This window comes from Pteropus alecto, unplaced genomic scaffold, assembly GCF_000325575.1.
Source record: "Pteropus alecto unplaced genomic scaffold, ASM32557v1 scaffold155, whole genome shotgun sequence".
Classification (NCBI taxonomy): domain Eukaryota; kingdom Metazoa; phylum Chordata; class Mammalia; order Chiroptera; family Pteropodidae; genus Pteropus; species Pteropus alecto.
This window is the reverse complement of record NW_006438113.1, coordinates 5,567,787-5,594,100: the sequence shown is the minus strand read 5'-3', so window position 1 is coordinate 5,594,100 and position 26,314 is coordinate 5,567,787. Positions and strand designations below refer to the sequence as shown.

At 41.6% G+C, this 26,314-nt stretch overlaps 1 protein-coding gene across 1 annotated transcript in view; it reads left to right on the top strand.

Annotated features, from left to right (window-relative positions):
- SH2D4B (SH2 domain containing 4B) overlaps positions 1 to 20,740 on the top strand; it is a 97,406-nt gene extending 76,666 nt beyond the window's left edge. The window contains exons 7-8 of the mRNA XM_015592206.2: positions 16,303 to 16,523; positions 20,148 to 20,740. Coding sequence (XP_015447692.1) covers positions 16,303 to 16,523; positions 20,148 to 20,240 — 314 coding nt within the window. The 3' untranslated portion in view covers positions 20,241 to 20,740. The remainder of the gene's footprint in view (positions 1 to 16,302; positions 16,524 to 20,147) is intronic.
- Positions 20,741 to 26,314: the final 5,574 nt, after the last annotated feature.

The following is a 26,314-nucleotide window of genomic DNA, read 5'->3' as shown; positions in this document are numbered from 1 at the left end:
TTTGCTCTAGGCCTTGGAGTCTAGTTTCCCACAACTCTTCAAGCTCATCTCAGTCATGGCACCCAGGGACCCAGCTTGTCTAGAGCCATTGGCTTCACTAGAAAAACATGAGAACAGGCATGGGGTTGAAAAGGAAGGTTTGGGGTGGAGGGCACATCCACTGTCTTCAAACCGCTAATGTCCCCCAACCCATAAGGGACCTTAAGGTGAGGACACAGAGCACTTGGTGAAAATCACGAGGTGCTGACTTTGGTATCGTTTGACTTTTCAGCAGTTAGTTTTCTTGAGTTGGAATAATCTCCCTCTAGGAGTTGTGAGCACCCACTGCTGGGGTGTGTAAACTAGGCCAGATAGCCCCTCAGTCAGAAATGTGAAAGCTTGGGTGGTTCAGTCTGATGGGATTAGATCAGATTATATGATTTTTTTCACCTCAGCTTTCCAATACGAGACATTCTTTCTCTGCTCATCTGGGAAACAAATATAGTGGCTTTGACATTTGTTAAAGAATAAAGTCCAGTTACTATAGTATTTGAGAAGCCTTTCTGAAAGTGAAGGCTCATGAAATATTTATACTTAATTATTAAAAGTTTATCAGACTCAAATTACCTTCTGTTTAGTAAGTTCTTCATAGATTCACATGCCAGAGTCACTTGCTTACAGGTTTCATTTAAAATAATTATGCTTTTGGGCCTTATGAGTCACACTCCCTCTCGCCTGCCCTCAGGGGTGCACAAGGCAGGAGAGAGTCTCTCGCCCAGAGATGCTTCCTGCAGGAGATCCATGTGGCTTGCATATGCAATTGATGTATGTTTTCTCCTTTAATCTTCACAAGTACACTGTCTGCCTCCCACACCACTGACATTTGTGCAGCCATGTTTCAAGCATAAAGAAAATGCAGTTCCTACAGTTTTTCTGCAATTTCTCCAATCTCATGAGGGTATTACCAACCCTATTTCCCCTTCAGGTAATTGGGGAAAAAATGAACTTGTGTCCATTTTAACTTTACCCTATTCAATGATTTAGTCTTTTTAGTTAACTTAGTTCCTTTGGGGAAGACCAGGTCTTTGGGATTTTATTCCCTCTGGCCCTGCTTTTCTTCAAGAGGGCACCTGAGTATCTGGGGCTTCCCTATACTTGTAGGAGGTGGTCAGGGGCAGCACTGCCATACAGATGTGCAGACTTTGTCACGCATGAGAGCATGTTGACTGAGGGGATGAGAGGCTGAAATCCAGGTCCCTGCTCTGCTTTGAAGCCCTGTACCCTGTCTTGGGCTATGTCCATCTGGAGGTGCACAGAGGCACTGCTTGGATTGGTGGCATCTCTGGGCAGGGATCATCTAACCTTGTTCCCCTTCTCAGGTGTACACTACTTGGTAACAATGGGCTGTGGTTGATTGGTTTCACCTGTAGGGTCACACTGGCTTTTATGTTTTAAGTGATCACTTATTGATCATGACTTTGTGCTGGCTATATGTCAAGTAAACATTAAACATGCAGTATTTTATTTACTCCTCACACTACTCTGTAGAAGATGTAATGATACTAGTAATTAGTTACACAGTGCTTATAGTGTATGGGCACTCTTCTAAGCACTTCGCTTACGTTAACTTATTTAATCCTTATAATATCACTGTGCGCTTGCTACTAGCATTAGCCCCATTTCAGAGATGACGGAGCTGAGGCACAGAGAAGTAAGGCCACTTGCCTGTGGTTCCCTGTTAGTAAGCAGGGATGGTGGGATTCAAACCCTGGTGGTCTGGCTCCAGAGTCCATGTTCTTATTCATGATGCAATGCAGCCTTGTTGCCATTTCATAGGTGAAGAACTGGAGGCCCCTAAGGTTAAGTAACGACCCTGGGGTACACAGTGCTCAGGAGAGTCAATTTCTTTCTAGTCCAAGATGTCTCCTTGAGGATGAAGAGATGGTGGTTCCTTTAGGAGACATCCGGCCATCTCTAGATTGTGGGACCAGCTGTTTCAGCTGTCGTGCCTTATTCCTAGTCAGTGCAAGTGTCTGCTCCTCCTGAAGCTGGCATCATCCTCCCATAGAAATGCTGAAGGATGCCATCCAAGTCTCCATATAGTCTGCAAAGTCCTCATGAAATGAATGAAGTAAGACAGGAAATTGTCAGCGTTTGAGATTGTTGAGGTACCTGGGTAGGAGCACTAGGAGGCAGGCTCCCTATGTAAGACATTTGAATAATTAATTTGTTGACTATTAATATTAAGCTCATGTTGTGTGCTGGGCACTGTGCTAAGTACAGGACATGTGGTGGTGAGGAAAACTGACAACTTCTCTGCCCCCATGGAACTTACATTCACTTGCAAGTAACAGAAAAATCAAACCAATACAGTAAAAAAGATAATTTACTGGCTCATATGACTGAAAAACGCAAAGGTAGGACAAGCTTCAGGCTTTGCTTAATCTAGGCGAAGGACCTGATCTCTCTCCATCTCTCAGCTCTGTTGTTCCCCATGTTGTTTTTATTCTCAAGCAACACATTGGCTGTGGCTGCATGCCTGCATTCTCCTAGTTCAAACCCAGCAGAAGAGAGGGCATACTTTTCTCATAATAGTTGCAGGATTAGTCCCAATAGTCTGCCTTGTTGGGTCTGGTTTGGTTACATGCCCACTCCTGAACCAATCATTACAGTCAGAGGGATGAGCTCTCTGATTATACGGGCTTAAGTGACATGACCATCCTTGGAGTGGGGTAGAGTTCATCCTATTGCAACTGCATAAACTGAGTGAGAGGGTGTGGCTCCCCCAAAGAAGGTCACTATTTCCTTGCCGGGAGGGCAAATGGTCTTGAATGGGCAAGATCAATTGATGTTTATCACAGAGAAGAAGATAACCTGTCAATTCTCCTAGTGAAACTCTCAGCACAATCAGCAAGACTGGCATAAATCAAATAATAGATTTATACTTCCAGTTGAGGTTAGTGCTACGCAGGGTCCTGCGTAACCAGTTTCAAAAGTCATTTTACTGGGTAGTTGCAACTCTCTGTCATGAATTGTGGCATTAGATTTGAACTTGGCATGTCAGCTTGAAGCAGACAGTTGTGGGCATGGGATATTGCTTCTTGTGCATAAATATATATGGAACGAAGAAGCTTGTCCAGTGAAATCCTTGTCTCAGCAGTTAGCCGTGGTTAAGTTTCAATTGGAGTTATAAAAAATGAAGGCAGTTGAATTCATTCATCACAATCTCTGTGGCTTTAGGATGCTTTGAGAAACTCTTGAGAATGAAGAGCTTAATAATTCCAGCCTCTTTAATGATATCGTCTGGAATGCATGGCAATAAGGAAGGAAATTCACAAAAATGAATGAGAAATAGCTAAGCGGTAATGGAGGAGTTGTCAGCTGGTGAGGCGTAGCTGCAGTGACAGCTTTAAGAAATATGCACATCAGATAAATTGAGATCCATAAAAAGTAAAAGGTCGCGTCTGACCTTCTTTCAGGGAGAAGCCCTAACAGAGAAATAAAAGGAGCTCACTTGGTTACTCAGGTTCAATTCCGAGTTAATGATTTCAGGGACAGATATGGAGGAGAAGAAGGGCTGGAAACTGAATCCCGGGTTTGCTTCAGGATTTGCTAACACGTGGATTTATGGCTCTATCACAGAGCATCTTTTGAAAGTATGCTTAAAGAACCTTTCTTTTCCTGAGGCTGCCGCCGATTAGCGCCAATGGAATAAATATTTTGATAGCAAATGTGAAGTTGTTGGCGGTGGTTGAGAGCATCTGCATGGAATGCCGGGGGACGAACAGGCAAGGGGTAGGGAAGGACACCACATTGTGGATTTGTGCTCATGCGCAGTAATGGAGAGGAATCGGGGGCTGCTAGCTGCAAACAGCCTGTTCGTGACATTAATGTGCGATATCGGGAGAGTGAAAGCAACCTGGATTTCTTTGCTATGCTAGAATATATCTTCCCTTTTGTGTTCCGTGCCTTCTCACCATTACCAGGTACAACCAGGGGAAATCGGGCTGCTGCCCTGAAGGGTCTCTGTCCCCGACCTTGGCTTTGTCTTTTTCTGCAGACGCCCAACAGGGGGCGCTGCAGTTAATTAGATTGTCTCTGACGCCCAGTGACCAGATGAGCCCTGGGCACTTGTGGGGTGGCTCAGGTGTAAAGCCTCCTTCTCCACCCACATTTAGTCCTTATCAAGGGCCCCGACCTTTATGGTGGCCTTCTGCCTCAGTTTCCAGATTTCAGCTTTTGTGCTTCTGCCACTGACCCTCAAATTGTGTGACTTAGGCCAAGGCTGGGCTGAGTTTGTGCCTAGCCTGGCAGTAGCAGCCACCATGGTCGAAGTTGCCAATGTTTTCCTGGCATTGTTTCACTTGATATGGCCAATAACTTTGGGCAGTACTAACGTGAATCCATCTTATCTGTCGGGGAAAGAAGTCCAAACCTAAAGAAAGGTTTAGAAAGTTTATTTGAGCCAAAGACTGAGGACCTGCCTAGAAACAAAATCTCAAAGGGCTGAGAGAGTGCTGCAGGGAATAGCAACGTTACAATTCTTTTTGTACATTTAGAATCAAAGGAGAAAATGTAAGGAAACATGAAACCCGTTGCTGGTAGGTTTAGGAGTGGGGAGAAAGCAAAATGGGAAAATCTGTAGGTTGTATAAAAAACAAAATGGACAGAGACATACTTCTTTTCCATTGGTGGGTACAAGATAGTTAATTTAACATCAAACAATTACAACAAAGAGATGATGTGTGAGCAACAAGATAACAATGTGGTTTCCCTCTCATTGTGCTTTGTTGCCGGGGATATGTTTCTAAGGGGTCTGGAAAAGAATATTACTGTGGCATTTTAAAGATATCTTATTGCTGCGGTCCAGCCACGACAGGATCCAGGGGGCCCCGAAGGTGGGCAAGGCGTCGGCGCGGGAGACAGTCGACTACACAACTCAGAGGCGGTGTGACACTGTTCCGTTTTATTGTGATTTGAGTACAACTTTTATTCTTTTTATTTTGGCATTTGATTATACTTTGTAGTTAAGGTAGCAGAGAGTTAAATTTCTGTGGTTAGGCGAAGCAGAAAATCTTATAGAGTATATTATTATTAATATTCATGATTAACTAGTACATTTTTCTCTCAATCTTTAGAACAGAACTACCTGATGGAACAATCTAAACTTTTAATTCTTATATCTATTACGTAAGATACAGTTTGATTTAAGTAAAGGTGATAGATAGATGTATTCATAACAGCAAGCTTGTGGGCAGACATTGTTCTTCTTTCTGCCTGAAGAAATCTTTTAAATGCTATTTGATTTATGCTATATCTAAAGTTCAAGCTGAACCTTTCTCATAGCTGTTCAAAAGTTTCCTTGGTGCAGTAATGAGGAAAATATTTATAAAAATCAGTTTTCCAACGCTGCTTTCATAAGCTAAGTTTCTGTTCCTTGGTTTTTTAAGCACCAAGGAGTGCCTGACCTAGCCAGCCTTTCTATGAAACTTAAACTACTATAAGGGACATGAATTCCATCTTTATTCACTATATGTATACTATCTTTATTATAAGCTCCTGTATAAGGCAAAGGAAGATCAGGTAATCTTTTCATATTATTAGCCCCCCTAGGTGGATACTAGAGTTTTCCATTTATCCACTAGGCCCCAAAAGGAGGCCCTTCCATAGTAGGCACAGGCTTATGAGTAAATTTCTTATCCTTTACTAATTTTTCTACTAACTGCATGGGAAAAGGAGTATAAACTGGTTCTAGTAATTCAGCTTGTTATAATTTATTTATAACATCTTTAAGAGGCGCGTCAAAAGGAATTTCTCTTAATAATTGTTCAAATAAAGGGTTTTCGCATTCTGGACACGTCAGGGTGACTAGAGCTGATTCCATACACAGAGAATTTACTATGTTTTCCTCAAAGCCAATTTTGAGGAAATCCATTTGTACAATGTTTACACTTACTAGAATTTGTGCTACCCGGATTCCTCCTGTTAATAGGATCGTTTCTAAGAAACCAATGATCCCTAAACACATGTCACGTCCTCATTCTTGACGATGCATTCCTTGAAGCCTCTGTCCCCATCTCCGGACCTTGTCACGCAGTAGGGTAGAAAGAGGACACGGCATCTTATCCTAGATGCACAAGAACAGTGGACAGGGCTCGACTAGGATAAAGATTAACTTTTCACTAAGGAAGCTGTAGGCCTGGGATGTGATTATCCGCCATGACCTTCCCAGGTAAGATTTTAATGATCCTGTGTGATTACTTCTGGTCATTGAGTTTGTCAGGCCTGCTTTGTAGCTCCCTTTTTGTTCACATACCATTGAAGAGACATTTATTTGCTCAAATCAGGCCATAAGTGGCAGTGACCTGATTGGAAACTCAGATTTGTCTGGTTTAGTGTTGCTTTCTACAGGATACTATACTGAATCTTGCAGCCTCTTCCTATCCAAACTAGAAAGGCCTCTGTTCTGGAGACTGGGCACAATTTGTTTATGGAGTTTTGTGACTATCCCCACTCTCAAGCCACCTTGAGTGCAGCCCCTGACAAAACCAGACCTTCTGGGTATTGCTTCTCTTCTGGCTCTGCCACTTACTAGTGTGAGACCTTGGGGAAATAGCTCAATCTCTTTCAGCCTAATTTTCCATTTTGTAAAATTGGGTGAATAAAAGTGCCTACATCAAAGGATTATTATGAAGATTGAACTAGTGTATATGAAGCACTTAGCACAGCGGATGGCATAGTGTCAGTATTTCATAAATGCTAGATATGGGATTATAATTTTAATTAATTAATGATTTATTCAACAATACTGAGGGCCTAGTAAGTTCCATAGTAGGACCAAAACAGACCAAATCCTTGCACTCATATATCTTATATTTACAAAATTATGATAATTTCTATATAAACTATTGTGGAATCCATCTTTCTTGCACTATTTTTCTACAACTTTAGTTTTCATTTGTCAGAGATCTTTTAGGTCTATCTCCATGTCAGTGGTTCTCAAGGGGGTTGTTATTGTGCGTTATTGTGCCCCAAGGGACAGTTCACAATGTCTGAAGACAGTTTAGGTTGTGACACCTGTGAGGTGTTCTTGGCATCTTGTGGGTAGAGGTCAAGGATGCTGCTAAACATCCTACAATGCACAGGATGGGCTTGGGTAGAGGTCAAGGATGCTGCTAAACATACTACAATGCACAGGATAGGCTCGTGACAAACACTTATCTAGCTCAAAATGTCAATAATGCCTAGGTTGAGAAACCGTGGTCTGTCTAGATGTGTACCTATATCTCCTTTAAACTTTTAAATTGTTGCTAGAAGGATGTGCAAAAGACGAAACTTATTTACTTGTTTTTATAAGTGATTTCATCTAACTCTGGACCTGTATTTCCTGTTAATGCCTAAAAAAAAAAAAAAAGCCTTAAAATTTCCAGTGAAAGATAATCCTGTCTTCTCTGGTTTAAGAGTCTCTTTTATTTAACTCAATTATTTTCTAGCAAATATTCAATCATTCTAAGTTCAAAGTCCTGCCTTTCCTCTTCCCCAAATGGTGTCTGGGTGCAAGGGAAGCCCATGGCCTTGGGAAGGAGCCAAAGGAGGCCCTGGTCAGCAGCTCATCTCTAGATCTTATCTTGTGATTTTGCTCATCTCCTGACAGTCCACGGCTGCTGGAACCACCTTTGATTGTTGGATACTAAGCACAGCCAGGGCCTGAGAGTCCTCTTCCCCACATTGATCATCTCCCAAACTTGACTTGGTCCTACCTTGACCCCTGCTTGAGTTTCTGACTTTTAGTAACTCCCATGAATTGCTGTTAGCTGAGGCTGCCCACTTCCAAGCCTAGGTTCTGGAGTCACCTTGTCTCTTTTCTTGGCGGCCTCTTAGGAAGCTGGACCATGCCCTTAAAGATCTCTGCCTTAAAACAAACCGTAAGTCCTGAGGGTTGAGTTCATCGGTCACTTCTTCCCTTCCCTGCCAATATAGTTTATTGGAAGAAACAAGGCTATTCGTTATTTCTTTATTTACTCAGTTGTCTTTATCTCCACTCTCCTACCACATTCTCTTTCCTCCTCAATAAGCAGCTTTTCTGATAAGTTTAATCTGTATCTATTGAAAGAGTTCTTGTGTGTTTATTTACAAGAGATACATATTGTATATGTACCTCCCGTAGGGAAGTTATTCTGCTCTTTATAATCTTTTTTTCTCTTCAAAATGTTTTATCTGATTTGACCTTGATGCTTTTCTGTGGCTAATTTTTATGTGAAATTAGTTTTCCTGAACTGTTCAAATGAAACAAGGGCCAGGAAAGTGTTTTGTGCTCCATGGAGCCTCCTCCCCTGTTGGGCAGCTTGCTTCCTGGAATGGCCAGGCTCTGCTCCCCACCCCCATGTGGGTCTGGACCCTCTTCTTCTCTTCCTTCTCTTTGCCCCCATCTTTCTCAATTTTGATTCCATTCCCAATGGTAGAAGGAGGGTCTCACTGTGGCCTTCTCATACGCGCCAAAAACTGGGGAGGTGCATCCCTTCTTGATTTCAGCGGCTGTTGGCCTCCTGCGTTCCACTGAATTCCTGTTCAGTGCTCTCAGGTCCACTGGCCACCTGGTTGTTTCTTCTTCTTCCTCTTGTGTAAATACTTGGTATCGTGAAGGTCTTGTGTTGGTCATTTGTTCCTACCACCATTTGTATTTGGGGTTCATGGGGATAACTTGGCACCTAGTTTTGTTATAAACATAGTCCATGGACTTTGGTTTTGCTCTTTAGTTGCTTTGCATATTTTCATTTGGGGATTTGGAGAAATTGATAAATGCTACTGCTGCCACCACAGATTCCCAGAATCCATCCCTGCTATTCTGTACTTATGTACATGTGCATGAAAGGCGAGGTGCTTTAAACTTCATTCGTATTTTTTTATTTTACCTCACTGAGCACTCTGCTGTGAGATCCAAGCTCTGTGTACCTTTGATCTATTCTTTCTAATTGCTGCACAGTACTCCACAGGGTGAAGCCACCTACTTTGCCCATCCACTCCCTGAGTCATGGACACCCAGATTGCCTCCAATTTATCACCACCATAAATTAATCTAAGAATTGAATAAGCTCCTTGCACTGGACTCTTAAAGACTTGCATAGAATTTCTTTATAATGTATCTCAGAGTTGGAATTGTTAGGCCAGAGGATATACAAGTACTTAATTCGACTAGGGATGCCAATCACTCTCCAGAAGGCTGATCTAGTCTTTATTTACATATGTAGCCATATGTGAGAGTTGCTCTACCTTCATGTTCCAAATTCCACACTAGAACATAGTAGAAGTCCTGGATCCCCTCCGTGCCTCACAGGAACCAGGAGGCCAGCAGCCACCATCTCCAGACTGTTTTCTCTCCAAACACACCATTTTTCCTTGACTGGGGCTACATTATGCAGACACACAGCACCTGCTAATTCTCCACAAAAGCTGACATAGAGGACTCCTCTACTTTAAGCTACCTTCTCAGTCTCTCTGGGCTGCGGGGTGCCAAAGAGTAAGTGAGGGCATTCCTTTCAGTTCTTCTCCCCCTCTACCCCAGCCCCAGCCCCAGCCCCAGCCCCAGCCGCAGCCCGGGAAAAACTCTTATCTGGCAGAGACTTCTCAAAAGGATCTATCCTATATCCCTCTAGAGCAGGTCTATAAAACTTTGTGTCCAAACTTATAACTATTACTTCGAATATAAGGAGTTTCTAGAACATCAAAATCACTTTTAATTCCTTGCCAATCTTGGCTTGCAAGACTGCTTACTCTCTAGCTCAGTAAGTCTCAAATCTGGCTACATATTACAATTACATGAAAAGTTTTTAAACAGTACTGATGCTTGGTGTACCTAAAATGAATCAAAGCAGACTCTTTTAGAGTGAGTCAGTGCTTAGAACCATGCTCTGGAGACTCAAGACAGCCCACTTTGGCAGTGAAACCTCATTAGTGACCATTTATTTCTCGGTGATAATCTCCCCAATCCCCAAAGGGCATTGACCAATTTTGAAGGTCATAGCGGTGATGTGTGGGGAGCTGCAGAGCAACAATATTAAAATATTTTTAAATATTAAACATTGAGGATACATAGTGCATGCCCATATATGTGTGAAGGGCATAAAGAAAGCTGGAAAGTAGAAACATCACTGATTCTTAGAAGCACCTGTGTGCTTTTTACCATTGCAGCTCTCTTTCTTCTACCAGATATGATCCCTATCCTGAATATTTTGTCCGTTGTTTCTTTGCTTTATTTATTGTTTATATATTAATCTCCAAACACTATAGTGTTTAGCTTTGTGGACTTTTCAATTTAACAGAAATTGAACCATAGTGTATTTGTTTTTCAGTTATTAGTTTCTTTCACGCTTCATTGAAAAAAATTTTTTTCTCATTGTATTTGTCCACCTCTGTTGTTTGGAGTTTATACCACTCTCAATGCCTATCTCTTAGTGGTTTATTTAGATGATTTAACATGCATATCAACATATTCTAAAGTTAATATATAGCTCTACCCTTTTACTAAATGAACAAAATTTTTAAATTCCAATCATTTTTCTCCTGATAAGATGTTGTCCGGTGTTATGGTTCTGTGTTTTAAAACCCTCAAATTATCCATTATAATTATTATTTTGTAAGTTAATCTATTTTTTTAAAATTGACCTACAGTATCTATGTTCATCATTCCTTCTGGCTTCTTGGAGTCTCTGTCTAGTATCATATTCCTTTAGAATTTCCTTAATCGTCAACTCTCAGATTTTTTTTCTAAAGATGTCTTTATTTTGCCCTTCTCTTTGAAAGATAATTTCATTAAGCCCAGTTATTTTTCTCTTGGCACACTGAGAATATTATCCCATTGTCTTCTGGCTTCAATTGTTGCAACTGAGGAGTCAACCATTAGTCTAATTGTTTCTTCTTTGTAGGTAATCTACTTTTTCTCTCTGGTTGACAAAATGAGACATTGAGGAGCTTTGTGCAGTTTCACTGTTATGTGTCTTTGATTAATTCTCCACCATTCACTCTTCAAATGTTGCCTCTTCTCCATTCTCCTCTCTTCTTTGTGGTTCAGATTATACATGTGTTAGCCCTTTCATTCCATCCTCCATGTTTCTTACCCTCCTGAGACTTCGATTAAACTTCTCTTATGTTACATTTATATAAATGTCGCATGGATGTGTCATTCTTAGTCTTCACTGTGACTCTTCAGTCATCTTATCCCTTCTTTTCCCCTTGCGCCTCATCACCACTCCTCACTGCTCACACAGAGTCACCCAGCCTTCAAGACCCACTTCATATCTTCCTTCATTGCCTCTGCGAGACCTGCCCTGACTTCTACAGGCCTCATTAATCTCCCTGCTTCTTGTGTCTTTCACAGCACTTACTGTCCTCTGCATGAGATAACATGGTGTAGAGCAAAGAGCACTGGACTTGGAGTCCGAGGACCTGAGTTCAAATTCTGGCTCCACCACTTAATAGCTCTGTGACCTTGGGTAAGTCACTTCTCTTGCTGATGCTCAGTGTCCTCAGTTATAAGGGCTGTTAGGGAGACTGATGAAATGAGGGCTACAGAATGCCCAGATGGTGCCCAGTGCTGGTTCTGGCAGGAAGCTTCTCATGTGACCCTCACTGTGTCCTTTTGCCTCTCTGCCCCTTAAGGGCAGCCATTTCTGGCATCCTAGTGGCCTCGGAGCTGGATTTCAATGCTACAATTATAGAAATGCAACTGTGAAACAATCCTTAGATGAGGAAGCCCCTCACTGGGTTGAAATCCCTGGCTTATATGCCTTCAATTTACACCCTTTGAATCCATTTTTCACCCTTGAACATTCTCCTATTCCTCTATTTATCTCCCCATTGCCCTCAGAATTAAGTCTGTAATTCTTTTAATGGTATGGAGCGCCTGACCCCTGCCACCTCTATGCGTCTTGCCACTGCCCAGCTGCTACTGCAGCCGTCCCTCCAAGCTGTAAAGAACCAGGTGCTAATTTCTTTTGCAAACTGCCCTCCTTGCCTTACCCCTCTGTTTTAACCTTTCTGTTCTCAGTCTAACTGTCACTTCCATCCCTGGGCTCCAGAGCTGGATGGAGCACCTTCCCTAGGTGCAACCACAGCAGTTGAGGCCATACCCCATGTGGCCTTTATAACCATTAGTTATAGTGAGCTTTTTAAAAAAATTTATGCCTATCTTTATTTCTGTCCAGAGCCAGAGCTTTTGAAAGGTAGAAACTGTTTCTCATTCAATGCTGACTTTCAGGTACCTGGCATGGGGTGTGGTTCCTAAACCGTGCTTAATAAATATTTATTAAAGAGAGGAAAGAAAAAAGGAAGAAATAAAGGAAGGAGAAAAACTACAGAGAAAACTACATTTCCTTTTGTCTGGGGGTGAGAATTGGCTTTGAAGCAACTTGTAGTTGCGTTCTCCAGTAATCATTCTAGAACCACCATCATCTGGACCATCATCTGGTAAGGCCACATGCCTCAACCATCCCTGGTCATTAGCTGAGTTAGAAAGTTTTCATTATCCTGATGGTGTGCTCTCTCTCTGGCCAGAGCAGCGAGGTGAAGCCCTCTCCTCTTTCCTTAGCCAGATCACAGAATGTTTAGAAGGAGCAGAGGTGGGATGGGGTGGGATATGATTAATGTTTTCTTCCCAGAATACTTGGCTTACAGGTGATCCAAGGGGAGAGGAAGAGGTGGGGAGAATAGAGTGAATGAGGCAGAGAAACATACAGCTTCTCCTCGCAAGTATTCTGCATGTGCCCCAGCCACCAATAGATTCTCTTGGGGGTTGAGCTTTCTGTGAAATGGTCTTTGCCATCCTGAACTATGAGACTGCATCACCTTTGGTCTTGGGCCAAATAGCAATTTTGATATCTAGGTAAGTATCAAAGAGAGAGCAGAATAAACAGATACTTACTATGGAGACACCTGGAGAGTCCCCTAGGAATGGTATAGGCTGGGGCTCAGGGACAGTCTCATTTAGAGGAAGTTACCCTCAGCAGCCTCTAATGAGAAGATTGGATGTGTGGGGTGTGGGTAGCACAGCCTTGCAGTACCACTACCAGCACAAGGTAGCACCTCACACTAGCACATGTGTAGTATGCTAAGTGTATCCAGTATAAATGAGTTACATTGTATTAGACAGATGTTACGTTCTTAAGCACTGTGATAAACACATTCATGCATTAATTTAATGAATTCTTGAACAACCTTATGATGTAAGTAGCATTATCAGTACTGCTTAATAGATGAGGACATTAAAATGGGTTTCAGAGGGACTTATATAACTTGCCCAAGGCCACCAACTGATCAAATACTTGAGCTGTAATTTTAGCCTATGAACTTGATCTCTGCTTCAAACAAGCCCTCCAACATCCCAGGAACTTGGAGCACAAAGATAAGGTTTCAGTGTCCATTTGGGTCTTTCAGGAAGCAGAAGCGCAAGAGATTTATTTGAGGAAATGCCTGTGAAGGAGAAAGGGGAGATGGAGCAGGAGAAGGTGGGAGAGGCTTCAGACATGCTGCAGGTCTGACACCTGTGAAGGGAGAGAAGGAAGGAAGGACGATTTGGTGGAAGAGTCTGGTACTAGAGTACAATGCAAAGAAAATGTCGGTCAGGCCATGGGGAAGCCCCGGAGCAGAGATTGCTCATGAGAGGAAACCTACATTGGTAGGAATGGCAGCTATAGTACTCCTATGCTCAGTCACAGAACCCCTGTGCTCTGAGTCAGGGGGCACCCGGTCTAGTACTCCCTATGCTGGAAGCAGCCTGGGTAGAGCACGTCTCAGCAATGGATCCTGAAGGTGCAGCAGCTGGAGGCTGTCAGCTCCCCATGCTGCTCCTTGCAGCAGAGTCTTGAAGGGAGGCTTGAGCAGCGTGTTCCCACGGCTACTACAGGCTCCGTGCTTGAGCTGTCCATAGCCCATTTACTAATATACTGTAGAGTTTAGACAGGATGTTATGAAAGCCCCAGGATGGGATGTCCCTGTCGCCTCCCGGGATAGAAACCATTTTCTGGTACGGTTGAGCAGGTTGTACACTCAATAAAGGGACCTTGCCAAGAGGGCTGGTTGGGATTTGAAATGCAGAAATGTGAACTTTGCCGTTCTGGCTCAGAGAGGCACCCTTTTCTAATTCAACCACTCAGATGGACATCTTTTTCTAACTTGTACAAAGATGGCATGTAGGCAACAAGTAGCCTGTGGTTCCTGGGAGAAAAGAGGAATCCTTCTGTGCAGATTCGGGGTCATCTGGACAAAGGGGGCTGGGAGTGAGGTTGAGGCTTCTGCACAGGGAGGCTTGTGGAGAGCAGGAAGTAAGGGTAAGGGTGCGTGAGATGAGCCAGCCATAAGCCTAGAGAGGTAAGTGGGACAGGTCAGGGGCCCAGTGTCCTTTGTTCCTGAGGCGTACTCTGCTGGAGGTCAGTGGGAGGCTGTTTGAGGGATTTAGGTGGTAGAGAGACATGCATTGTCATTTTGGAATTACTGGTCACTTTTAGATATTAAAAAAAAAATCATATTCTAATATGACTGTTCAGTCTCCCACCCAATGTAACACTCAACTTCTCTCCAACTCCTAGTCTAGGCTGGGCTTCAGCTTGAAGTGCCTGGGATGGGGATGAGGGGATGATATCTTCTGCTTAGTCTTCTTCTCAGCCCCTACTTTGCCTGTGTCTCCCCTTAATTGCCTCCCATACCAGCTACATTTAAGGTCCAGGACCTCTGGTGATGGGGCAGAGTGGTGAGTGAGGGACAGTGCTGAATCTTTTGACATTTCCAAAGTGCCCTTTCATCTTCTTTTGCCTGTCTTGGATGAAGCCACCAAGGCCCTCCAGGGGCCAGCCCCAGGGTATCTTCCCTGCTGCTTGAGATGCATGTGTGATTCTTCGTGTGTCCAGTTGGTGGGAGAGCTCCCACTTCCTTCCCTCCCTCTCTCTGCCTATATAAGTTTTTTACTTATATATTATATCCTGATTGAGATGGGGTGGCTGGCTTGACTGTCCCTTGGTAAATCTTGGGCAAAGAGGAAAAAGATAGCTTCCAATTGTGCTGGCTTTTTTTCAAAAGACAGAGTGGTTGCCCTTATCCTCTGCTTTGGGCATGAAGAAAATCCTGCTGTGCCTCCTGTTAAGTAGGAGAGAAATGGGAGGGGAGCATGCCTACAGGTAGATTGGAAGTGGCATCAGGAATGCAGTGCGGGAGAAGTCATAAGTATGTAGTGCCTTTCAAGGTCATGGGGATGAGCAGCCCAGCTACCTTCTACTCTCTAGTATGCCACTGGCAATAATAATCCCATTGAATGTATGCAGAGGGTAAACAAGTGGGTGTGTAAAAGGATAATTTGTTGCAATTCACCTCTTCCCCAAAATAACAGATGATAACAGTAGCCAGCTTTTCCACAGCTCTTCTCACTTCATGAAGTGATTTTCAATTCTTTATGTGACTTGAAAGTCATAACGTGCCTTTGAAGTAAATGGGTTAAGATTATCACTTAAATGTCAAGGACAATGGAGAATTAAGGGCTTGGCTGAAGATCATATAGCCAGGTGAGGGCAGAGTCTGAAAAGGTCATCTAGGTCTTCTGACTGCCCCCTCTTCCCACCTCCCCGCCCTCCAGAGCCCATCCACTAAATGTACACTACCCAGATGAGAGAGGTGCTCTAAAAGCCTTTCACGAGGTTGCTACTGACATACAAACCACTCCGAGGCCAGACATTGCTTTTATACTGTGGTGAAACCACATTGTGTAGGACTGAGAAAATTTTGTTCTTTGAGCTAAAGTAAAGCTGAATTATGTGCCTCTGTTAAGAAACTGTTTGCCTGGTGTCCACAGGTAGAGGGAGGAAGTCTTTTTACTTTTTAAGAGGAAATACTGTTTTTGGGCACTCGTTTAAGAGTACCAGAGAAATAACTGAGGCAGGCATCATAAGTCACCCTGGCCTTGTTATTAAGGCAGGACTCTTAAGGCTCTCCACAGGGCAGAGCTTGTTGACTTCTATTTGTAACCAATAGATGCTATAATTCTGGCTCATTACTAATTCTTTGATTACTCAATTCATCCGAATTAGTGTGGCTTAATTTAGAGGAAAAGCATGTTAAACTCAGGTCCTAGTAGAAACTGCCCCTAGGCTCACAGTTGGTTGCTTTGGGCCAAGATGACCCCTCAGGGGTCTGAGGTAAATGCTGGACAACCCCTGAGGCCTCCTCCCTTCCTCTGACAGAAGCTAAGGAGCAGGATGAGTGGGAGAGTGTGATGGGGGAAGAGTTCTAGAACCTGCTGAGTTTTTGTTTTGTTTTGTTTTTCTCTTTTCTTTTTTAAACCAGGAATTATTAGCCGAGAAGATGCAGAAGATCTCCTTGAGAACATGACCGAGGGAGCGTTTCTGGTCCGGGTCAGTGAGAAAATCTGGGGTTACACCCTCTCCTATCGCCTGCAGAAAGGGTTCAAGCACTTTCTCGTGGATGCCTCTGGGGATTTTTACAGCTTCCTGGGAGTGGACCCCAATCGCCACGCGACGCTCACAGATCTCATAGATTTTCACAAGGTATCGCTCTTAGAGGTGCTGGTTGGGGGTGAAACTGTTAGAAACTTGAGCAAAAGGGAGAGCCAGGCTGCAGGCATTCTAAGATCTGGTGATGGAGAGTGAGTAGGCAGCCCTAGAAGTGCTTAGGGTCATAGGATATGGAACATCAGGGTAGAAGAGACCAGAGTTTGTCTAAACCAGTTAATCTAGGTCTTCTCTCTGGCTTATCTTCTGACCCACATGGGGATCTCTAACCTTAGTCCCTAGCCCTCCTCTCACCTTGAGTACCTGAGTGTTCCCTACTGTCAACACTTAGGGGCTGGTTGACTAACCTTCTGTCTAAGCCTATGTCTCATCCCCAACTCATTCCCAGATTATTCCTCTCGAGGACATTCTAGGCAGGCTCCTGACAACTTTGTAGAGTTGGCTACATCCTAGCAGGCAACTCTTTGGTCAGAGAAACTTTCCTTGTAGAGTTCTGTGTCTCTTGTTCCAACTACAGCCCTATCACTTATTAAATATGTGACTTTAGACAGGTTCCTTAGTCTCACTGAAGTTTAGTTTCCTAGTTGGGCAAATAGATGTAAATAATGCTCAGCTCAGATCATATGAGCATTAAATGAGAAGATGATGTACATAACATTCTGTAACTGTAAAGTACTATGGAAGTTCTCGTTTCCCGGAACTCTTTTTGTTATTTATTCCCTTATTGTGAACCTCACATTGAAAAAGATGTTGCCTTCTAATAATACATGTAGAAAAAAGCAATTTCTGTGTTAATGTGGCTGTTGGCATCAGTAATAACTGGGAGAAAGACAAAGGTGGAACTTGGTGACCCAGAAGGACAGAAGCCAAGGTTTCCGAGACAGAGTGGTAGTAGCTCAGGGGTCCACTAACTACCCGAGCTTTGCAGGTGTAGAAAGTTCCACTGCATTACTTGACTGTGTCACTGGGCTTTTGCTAAAATAGGGACTCTTGGATTTGTATTGCTTTTTCTTCATTGATGTCCCCAGGGCTCTAGGGACAGCTCTTAATCTGACCTTATAAGTAAAGTATGTAGAAAATCACCCATTTGCAAATACCTACACACTGAGAGAAGAGGACTGCCTGGAAGACTAGACTGACCAGGATCAAGACTAAACAGGATTTCCGTTTGTGTTGGGAAGAGCCTTTTAACAGCTATTAAGAAAGAGAAATGGAAGGGATGTGTGGATACTGGTCCCTTCTCTATGTTAAGTGCTGTGATTATTGCTCTACATCCATGTTCTCATTTAATCTTACCAGTGCTCTGTTAGGGAGGCATATTGTTCCCATTTCACAGATCAGGAAAGGGAATGTGTGTAACTTGTCTAAGTGTTCATGGCTGGTACCAGCTGGGTCCAGGTGTTAAGCCTCAGGCTGTGTGCCTCGAAAGCTTGTGCGCCTCGAAAGCTTGTGCTTTCCCCCTAAACCACATTGTTTGCTTTCCCTGATCTAGATAAGCTGCTTTGAGCAGTGATGAGCTCTGTGTCTCTGCAAGGATACATGCAAAGGGTAAATGTCCATCTCTCAGAGATGCTGTGACAGTTTCCTGCTAGCCTACATGTCCTTGAAGGTCTTCGCTCTTTCCCAAATTTAAACTTTGAGACTGCCATTTTAGTTTCTAACAGTAAAGATTATTCATCTATGCCCATGCGGGGTTCCAGTGGCCAGTTTTATAAGTTAAAATTTTAATTACACATTAATTTATGATTACATTCTAAGAACAATCAAATACAGTCAAAGTGAAAGCCTTGTCCATTTCTGCCTTCCACCTTGAATTATCACTTTACCCTGTACCTATCCAAATATTTCCTGGGTATTAACACAGAAATTTGTGTACATAAGGAAATACATAGTTTTATTATTTTTCACATAAATTGGATAATCCTTTACCAATAGCTTGACGTTTTGATTTTTAACGTGATTAATATATCATAGAATGTATTTTGTAAAAGCATGGTCCCTAGAATCAGGCTGCCAACTTTTAAATCCCAACTTCATTATTGTGTGTGACTTTGGACAACTCAAACTTTTATATCTTAGCTTCCTCCTCTTTAAGATGGGTTTAATAATAGCACTCACTTCTTAGGGTCACTGTGAGGTTTCAATGAGATATCACTGTAAAATTCTAAAACAATATACCTGACATCTGTAAGTTATCAGGATCTTAGCTGTTATTAAAATATGTCTATGAGATCTTTTCGTGTCAATACATGTATCACATCCTTGTAAATGCCTATGGTGTTCCGTGGTATGGATATATATTACAATTTAATTATATATCCTCCTTTTGATGACCACTTGCATAGCTTCCAGGTTTTCCTGATCACAAACAGTGCTGCAGAGACTTCTTGTATATGTCACTTTGGGCACATGTGCGAGTATTTCTCTAAGATGAATCTCTCAAACTGGAATTGCTGGATAGAAGACTATGCACATTTTAATTTGAAAAAATATGCCAGATTGCCCTCCAAAAATGTAGTGCCAACTCATGGTCCTGCCAAAACTATATGAGGCTATTTCCCTATCAATTCTAGGAATTATAAGTCATTTTAATTTTTTCCCATCAGATGGGCAGACACTGAATCTCACTGTTGTTTAGCTTGCATTTCTCCTATTACTACTGATGGTGAGGCTCTTTTCATATGTTTAATGGCCACTTGGATTTCTTCTGTGAATTGTCTGGTCATACCCTTTGTCCATTTTTCTACTTAGATGTCTCTTTCTTATTGATGCATCAATTCTTCCAGTGACTAAATTGCTCTTTAGTTATATTCGTTCTGGTCTTCAGTTCTTCTATTGAAATTTTTCTTGTAATTTAAGTAGGCATCCCTTTGCATTTCCAGGTTCTTTAATTTTTTTTTTTTTTTAAATAATAGCCCACTCTTGTTTCATGGATGATTTATCTTCTTATTCTACTGGGGAGATTAGTACCTATCTTTTAAAGGCTCTGTTTTTTTTGTTTTTTTTGTTTTTGTAATAAACTTGCTATTTTCTTGGGAATTCAACATTTCTCTTGTTGAATTTGGCATCTTTCTTTCATGGTTATGATTTTCCTTAAATATTTATAAATTTTGAGCTAGGAAGTGACCTTTGAACTTCGAATTTCCTGTTTATCCACCAGTGGATACAGTTTCTGTTTTCCAAATTCAGTGTCTTTATACTGTCAGGGATAGGGTTGATAGGGAGTAGTTCATCTTTTGGGCATGGGAGCATCTGAACTTTGTGGGTCTCTTTGGCTTCCCGAGGAACTATGTGCCTCTCCTTACTTTCTGACCTGCCTGAGGCAAAGACCTCTGCTGTCTGGGGGTCTCCAACCTGTCTCACTGATACTTGCTCTAGTCTCTGCCCCACATTAACCCCTCTGAAAACCTCATCCTGTGTATCTTTTGGTTTTCAAGTGTTTTTCAACATTTTTGCTCTGTTGATGGCCTTTCTTCTTCTTTTTCCATATGTTTTTAAATTTATTTTTAAAAGCAGATTTTTTTCTGTCATTTCTAGAAATTTGAGTGAGAAGGAGACAGACATACATAGTCTTTCTATATTGAACTAGTCTCTCTCTGGTATATGTTTATTTCCATTTCTTAATTAAAAGTGAATATTTCTTTTTTTTTTTCTTTTTAGGAGGAAATTATTACTGTTTCAGGGGGCGAATTACTGCAGGAACCCTGTGGACAGAGGGACAGCCCGCCAGACTACCATCTGTTGTTTGAATGACGTTTTATTTTCTTATCAGTTGGGCTCCTTGTTTTTGAACTCGAGAACTTCTAAATTGAAATCCTTATGGCCTTCTGGAAGACCTACAATCATCCAGAGGATTAAGTAGATTAGTATATCTCAAGAAATATGAAATACATGGCATATGTGCTACTGGTCTCTGTCCCAGGGCCCAGGACAGAAACTGCTAATAACTGATGCAACTCTTTCATGACAAGTTTAGACATGACCTCAGAAGATGAAGCCTATTTGTCATGGCTGCCCTAAACTCAACTCCTGGAGCCTATGGCTCACGTATTTATAATCCAAGATAATTCCAGTGCCGAACTCTGAATTTAACATATGGTAGACATTCAATAAATGTTTGTTGAATGAATGCACTTCTGAAAGTTTTCCAACATTAATCATCATTGATTTCTAGTAAGTTATTTCCTACTTGTCACTGTTTATAAAGTCATGGAGATTATAGAAGAAATATTATAAAAGATTTATATGGAAAACATAGAGGCTATGTTTAATGATGTTCATTATCACCCTTGTTGGTATTATTACTGGAATTACTAAAGCTTCTGACCCCTGCTTCCAGAACAAGTGACTGACACTGCCCCACTTACCTGCCTCTCCTTCTGCCACCCCTCCTCATCATGGAGTCATATCTTGACCCTCATTTTGTAATACTGAGGCAGTGGCTTCGTGTATTCCTATAGTTGTGCCCCAAACCTGGGGTGAATTATAAATCTGAGAATGGTTTTTAAGCATCTACTAAGTCCTTTGCTCTCTAGGATTTGGCCCTTTTTATGCAGGTTACTCAAATGATTACCTCTGCTTCATAGTCCTTTGATTTTGATTCTACTGTCCACCCAATTTGAGTATGTTCTTCCTATTAAGGAGAAGAGTCTTTCAATAACTCTCAGGGATGTTGTCTGTGTACTCTTATGTTTCACATTTATGGACATATACATAAGAGACATCGTGTTATGATGAAAATATATACTCTAGAATCAAACAGACTTGCTTGCAATGCCTTACCCTGGAACTTACTGGCATTTTAATGCTAGCAACATTGTATGTAGTGAGAGTAAAAGGATGGATAGATGGATGGATGGACTCTGCCGATGTAAATGAACTGGTTACCTTACTTGATAGTTGTATCAAACATCTCTTATGCTCGGCACCTTTCGCTTCACCTGTTCTTCAGGTCCTTCGCCACTTGTTTCACCCCAGGTGCCACCACTGCAATCAATTTTGCATGGGCTCTGCTCTTCCTCCTGTGTCAGTCAGCTTCACCTGAGCATACGCCAACGATACCTTGCCACATGGTACTCTGGGCCTCTCATCAGTTGCTGCAGAGGCATAAGACACCATGCAACCAAGGAGAGCTGGGAAGTTAACTCTCCATGCAGTGAACCTTTGATCAGTGGAACACAGTGCCTAGTAGATAAGTTCTTCTCCCTTTCTCCTCCTAGAGGGACTTTTTTGAGAGACAGATTCTTCGTATGGCCTCTTAAAAGGCAATCCCGCAGGATCAGTTATTTGGCCATCTTTATGCAGGTTACTCATCATTATTTCATTATGATCAACTAGTCATAATGAAACAGCAGTGGTCAGATCAATATCACAGCCCCCGTATGTTCTTCCTCCTTCTTTGCCTCACTGTCTTTTCTCTTTCTCCTGCTCCCCTGGGATAGCTCTCCCCAGTAAAGCAGCAGCATGTAAGCATTTGCCTCAGGCTCTGCCTTTTGGGGAAGCTAGGATAAGGACCCATCATACAAATATGCTCAATAATATCAATCTCACAACCTGTCTCAAGGTTTCCCTCCTGTTTGCCTGCCTCCCAGGGCCCCCGAATGAATGAAATGCAGTGGTGGAGGGAACCTGCTCTCTGAATTCTAAAGTGCTTTAAAACCATAGCTGATTATCTTTAAAATTACTTTCTTTCTATTGGACTCTGAGGAACCAAATTTTAACTTTGGCTGTGCTACTTATCAACTACATGACTTTGTTCAAGTCATTTAACTGCACTAAAGCTTGGTATAACTGAGGAGAGAATTTTCTGATGACCATCACTAAGTTTTTTGGCAGGTCATTAAATGATATGTATGAAATTTCTGTCCAAATGAAAGGTATTGCTAACAACCACCACCGCCACAACAATTATTTCATGCTTAGCAGCGACATGTCAAGGGGATATGATGTGATGATTTTCAAGGTGTTAGAAGAAATTTTTAATTTCGAGAACAGCGGCTTTGAAAGCAGACCAAGATGGGCTGGGAACCCGAATCCCTGAGCTGTTGTTTCTGTCACTCTAATTAATATGTGAGAGACAACAGCTGAGGTTTCCAGCTCAACACATTTATTTCATTTTATTCGGGGTCCACCGTTCCTTCATGTCTCATGTATTTTAGATTTTACCTGGCCTTAAAATAAATTTCATATTAGTTGTCCTGCAAATGAAGTTACTGTCTGGAAAACTGCAATTTCATCTTGAGAATTTTATTATGTTAATAAATGTCAGGATTCTCAAAGAAAGGAATTGCCTTTATTTTTTTTCCTGGAGCCTTACAAATATAATGAAAAACAGTCAGTCAGCTACATGACTCGACAGAGGGAAAATTTGCAATCTATAGCTAGAAGTTATAAAAAAAATACTACACAATTAATGGAAGATAAATTTCAAAGGATAAAGAGTAACTTGCGGTACAGATTCAGGGAGATCCTTGTGTGGCAGAGTTGGGGAGCTGTGCTTCTATCTGGCAGAGGGGGAATATCTTAGGGGTGTGGGCTAAAAGAGGCTACTGAGAGCAGAGCATTAGAAGGGAGATGTGGACATGAAGTCTTGGGCGCCTGTGGACTGTGTCCCTTTCTATACCCTGGAAACTTTCATTATCTTTAGAACTAAATTTGGATACAGGAAATTTAGTTTCTGTGACCTTAGACAAGTGTCCTCAATTCCCTGGGACATACATAGTTTCTTTTGTGAAATGGGGCAAACAGTCCTTATCTCAGAGGGTGGCTGTGGAAATAACACTGTGTGAAACTTTATAATAGTAATGACGAATAATTGCTTCAGCTCTGTGTGTGTGTATGTAATTCTCACACCATGCTGAAGGAGACAGTGCTATCATCCTTATCTTGTGCATAGGGAAACTGAGGCACAGAGAAGTTCAGACCTTTCCTGGTACCACTTCTCTGAGGAATTACATTATAGCACTAGGATTCACCAGTCTGGCTTTGGAGTCTGTGTGGACCTTATACCAATCCTTCTCAAACTGGAACATTCAGATCCAACACAAGGTGATGTTCTTAAAATGCAGATTCTCAGATTCTCTGTCTGTAGCTTTTACCAAACTCCTGGGCGCTGCTGATGTGGCTGGTTGTCAGCCACTTTGAGAAACAAGCATTAAAAGCAGGGCTTGGCAAATGATAGTCATAGGCCAAATTGAGCTTCTTGCCTTCTGAGAGCCAAGAGTGGATTTTACATTTTCAAATGATTGGAAGAAATTAAAAAGAATAATATTTTATGACCTGTGAAAATTACATTGCATTCAAATTTCAGTTTTTATAAATAAAGTTTTATTGGAATATAACCATCTGTTTACATAGTTATCTTTGGCTGTGTATAGCCAGGAAAGACTAAAATATTTATCTGACTTCTTACAGAAAAAAATTGCTGAACCCAGCTTTAAATTATGGTGCATGTGTTAGGAATTATTTTTTTTTTTCCCCCCTGCTTTTTCTAAATCTATTATTAGGAGAGATTCTAACAACATCACTTATACCTCAGAGAGACCTAAGTAAATGTGTTACATTTTCTAGTAGTGTTTTTTTCTTTTAAATTTGAATCTCATCTCATCTCTAACAACCAAAAAGGAAGCTTGTTTCTTTGTTAAAGGTTTTTAACCAAATGTAAGCAAGTACTATCACAGTTATAGATATTTCACGTGGGCATAGAATTATTTGCTTTCTAGAATTTATCATACTTTCCTATACTTAACTGTGTATGTATCTGTTGCCCTTCAGTCTGTAAGGTCCTGGAGGTCAGACAATGCCCTGTTTACATTTGTGTTTTATGGTGCCTAAAACAGTTGATGTTATTGAGTTGTGTTTGTTATAGATCAGGGACAAATGGACTGTGCAGATTTTAAAGACCTACTCTAGCCTTTAGAGGAGCCCTGTAATCGAAAAGCCCAGAACAAACATATAGTTGCTTTGGGTTGGGATCCCAAATCCACTACTTTTAGTTGTTAAGTGGAATAAAAGAAACAAAAACAAATGAATAGATAAACAAATGAGGTTGAAAAAGTCAAAGGTGGCTCTGTTAACAGCTAGTCTGAGAGGGGGAAACTGAGACTTGAAACAGAAACCACATCTTGGCAAAACTGTTCTGTGAATAGCAAATGAGATGCAGTAGTTTCTCACTACCCTCACCCTTATCCGGGGTTTTGTTTTCCACTGTTTCAGGTACCAGTGGCCAACTGTGGTAAAACTGAAAATATTAAATGGAAAATTCCGGAAATAAACAATTTATAAGTTTCAAATTGCATGCTGTTCTGAGTAGTGTGATGAGTAGTAGTCCTTGCCTGCATGGGACGTGACTCATCTTGTTGTTCAGCGTCTCCACGATCGTACATGCTCCCTTCCTGTTAGTCACCTGGTAGCATTTCTCCGTTATCGGATCCAATGTCGGATATCGCAGTGCTTGTGTTCAGGGAACCCTTTTTTTACTTAATACCACCACAATTACGTATTTTTTTTTATTACAGTATATGGTCATAACTATTCTATTTTATTTTGAGGTATTATTGTTAATCTCTTATTGTGCCCAACATAAATTGAACTGTATCATAACTATGTATGTATAGGAAAAGTGTATGTTGGGTTTAGTACTATCTGTGGTTTTAGGTATCCATCGGGGATCTTGGAACATATCCCTTGAGAATAAAGGGGACTACCATAAACTGAACTAAGCCATAGCCTGCAAGAGAAACTGTCTAAGCTTAAACCTTTTTAACCAGTTATTCAGACCCATCTGTTTTAATAGGACATCAGACGAGCTGATCTAACAGTAACTCTGCATGACATTTTTTTATTGTGGTAAAATATACATAATATAAAATTTACCATTTTAATACTTTCAGGTGTACAGTTCAGTGGCATAAACGCATTCAATTCACATTGCTATACAATCATTATCACCATCTATCCACAGAACTCTTCATCTTGTGAAACTGAAACTTTGTGCCTATTAAACAATAACTCCCTATTCTTTCCTCCCCAGCACCTGGAAACCAGCATTCTACTTTCTGTCTGTATTAATTTGATGGCTCTAGGTAGCTCATATAAGTGGAATCATACAGTATTTGTCTTTTTGTCACTGGCTTATTTCACTTAGCATGATTTTTTTCAAGGTTCATCCATGTTGTAGCATATGTCAGAATTTTTTTCCTTTTTAAGGCTGAATATTTCATTTTATGTATATAGCACATTTTGTTTATCCATTCGGCTGTGAGTGGACATTTGGGTTTCTTCTACTATTTGACTACTGTGACTAAAGCTGCTACGAGCACGGGCGTATATCTGTATGACTTGTGTTCTAAAGCATTCCTGGGTGCTCCAGCAACAACCTACTTTACAGATCTGACTAATCCTGCCGAAGCCACTCTGTGATGAACCCCAGCTCCCCAGTCTCAATATGTAAACTTTCCTAACTCCCACCCTCTGAGATGTTCCACGATTCCTTTGGTATGTGTTCTTCCTTGCTGCAACAAACTGATAAATATAACTTTGATTACACATGTGTTCCAGGTGGGCTTTAATTGGTGGGCTTTGAAAAGATAATATCTGTAAAGCATGGGGTCCGTGATAGCCACTTAATAAGAGCTGAATGTCTTTTCTCCATCAGCTATGCTACAAGCAGCTGCGTAAGTCCCTATAGTGACTAGTATTCTGTGCCCATCTATATTCACATCTCGGAGCATGAGTTGATGAGCTTTCTGGGTTGTGGGCTCATTCTCCAGGAGGCTGTGTAAGGTGGAGGATGATGAGGTTGCAGAGCCAAAGGAAGACTCGAAAAT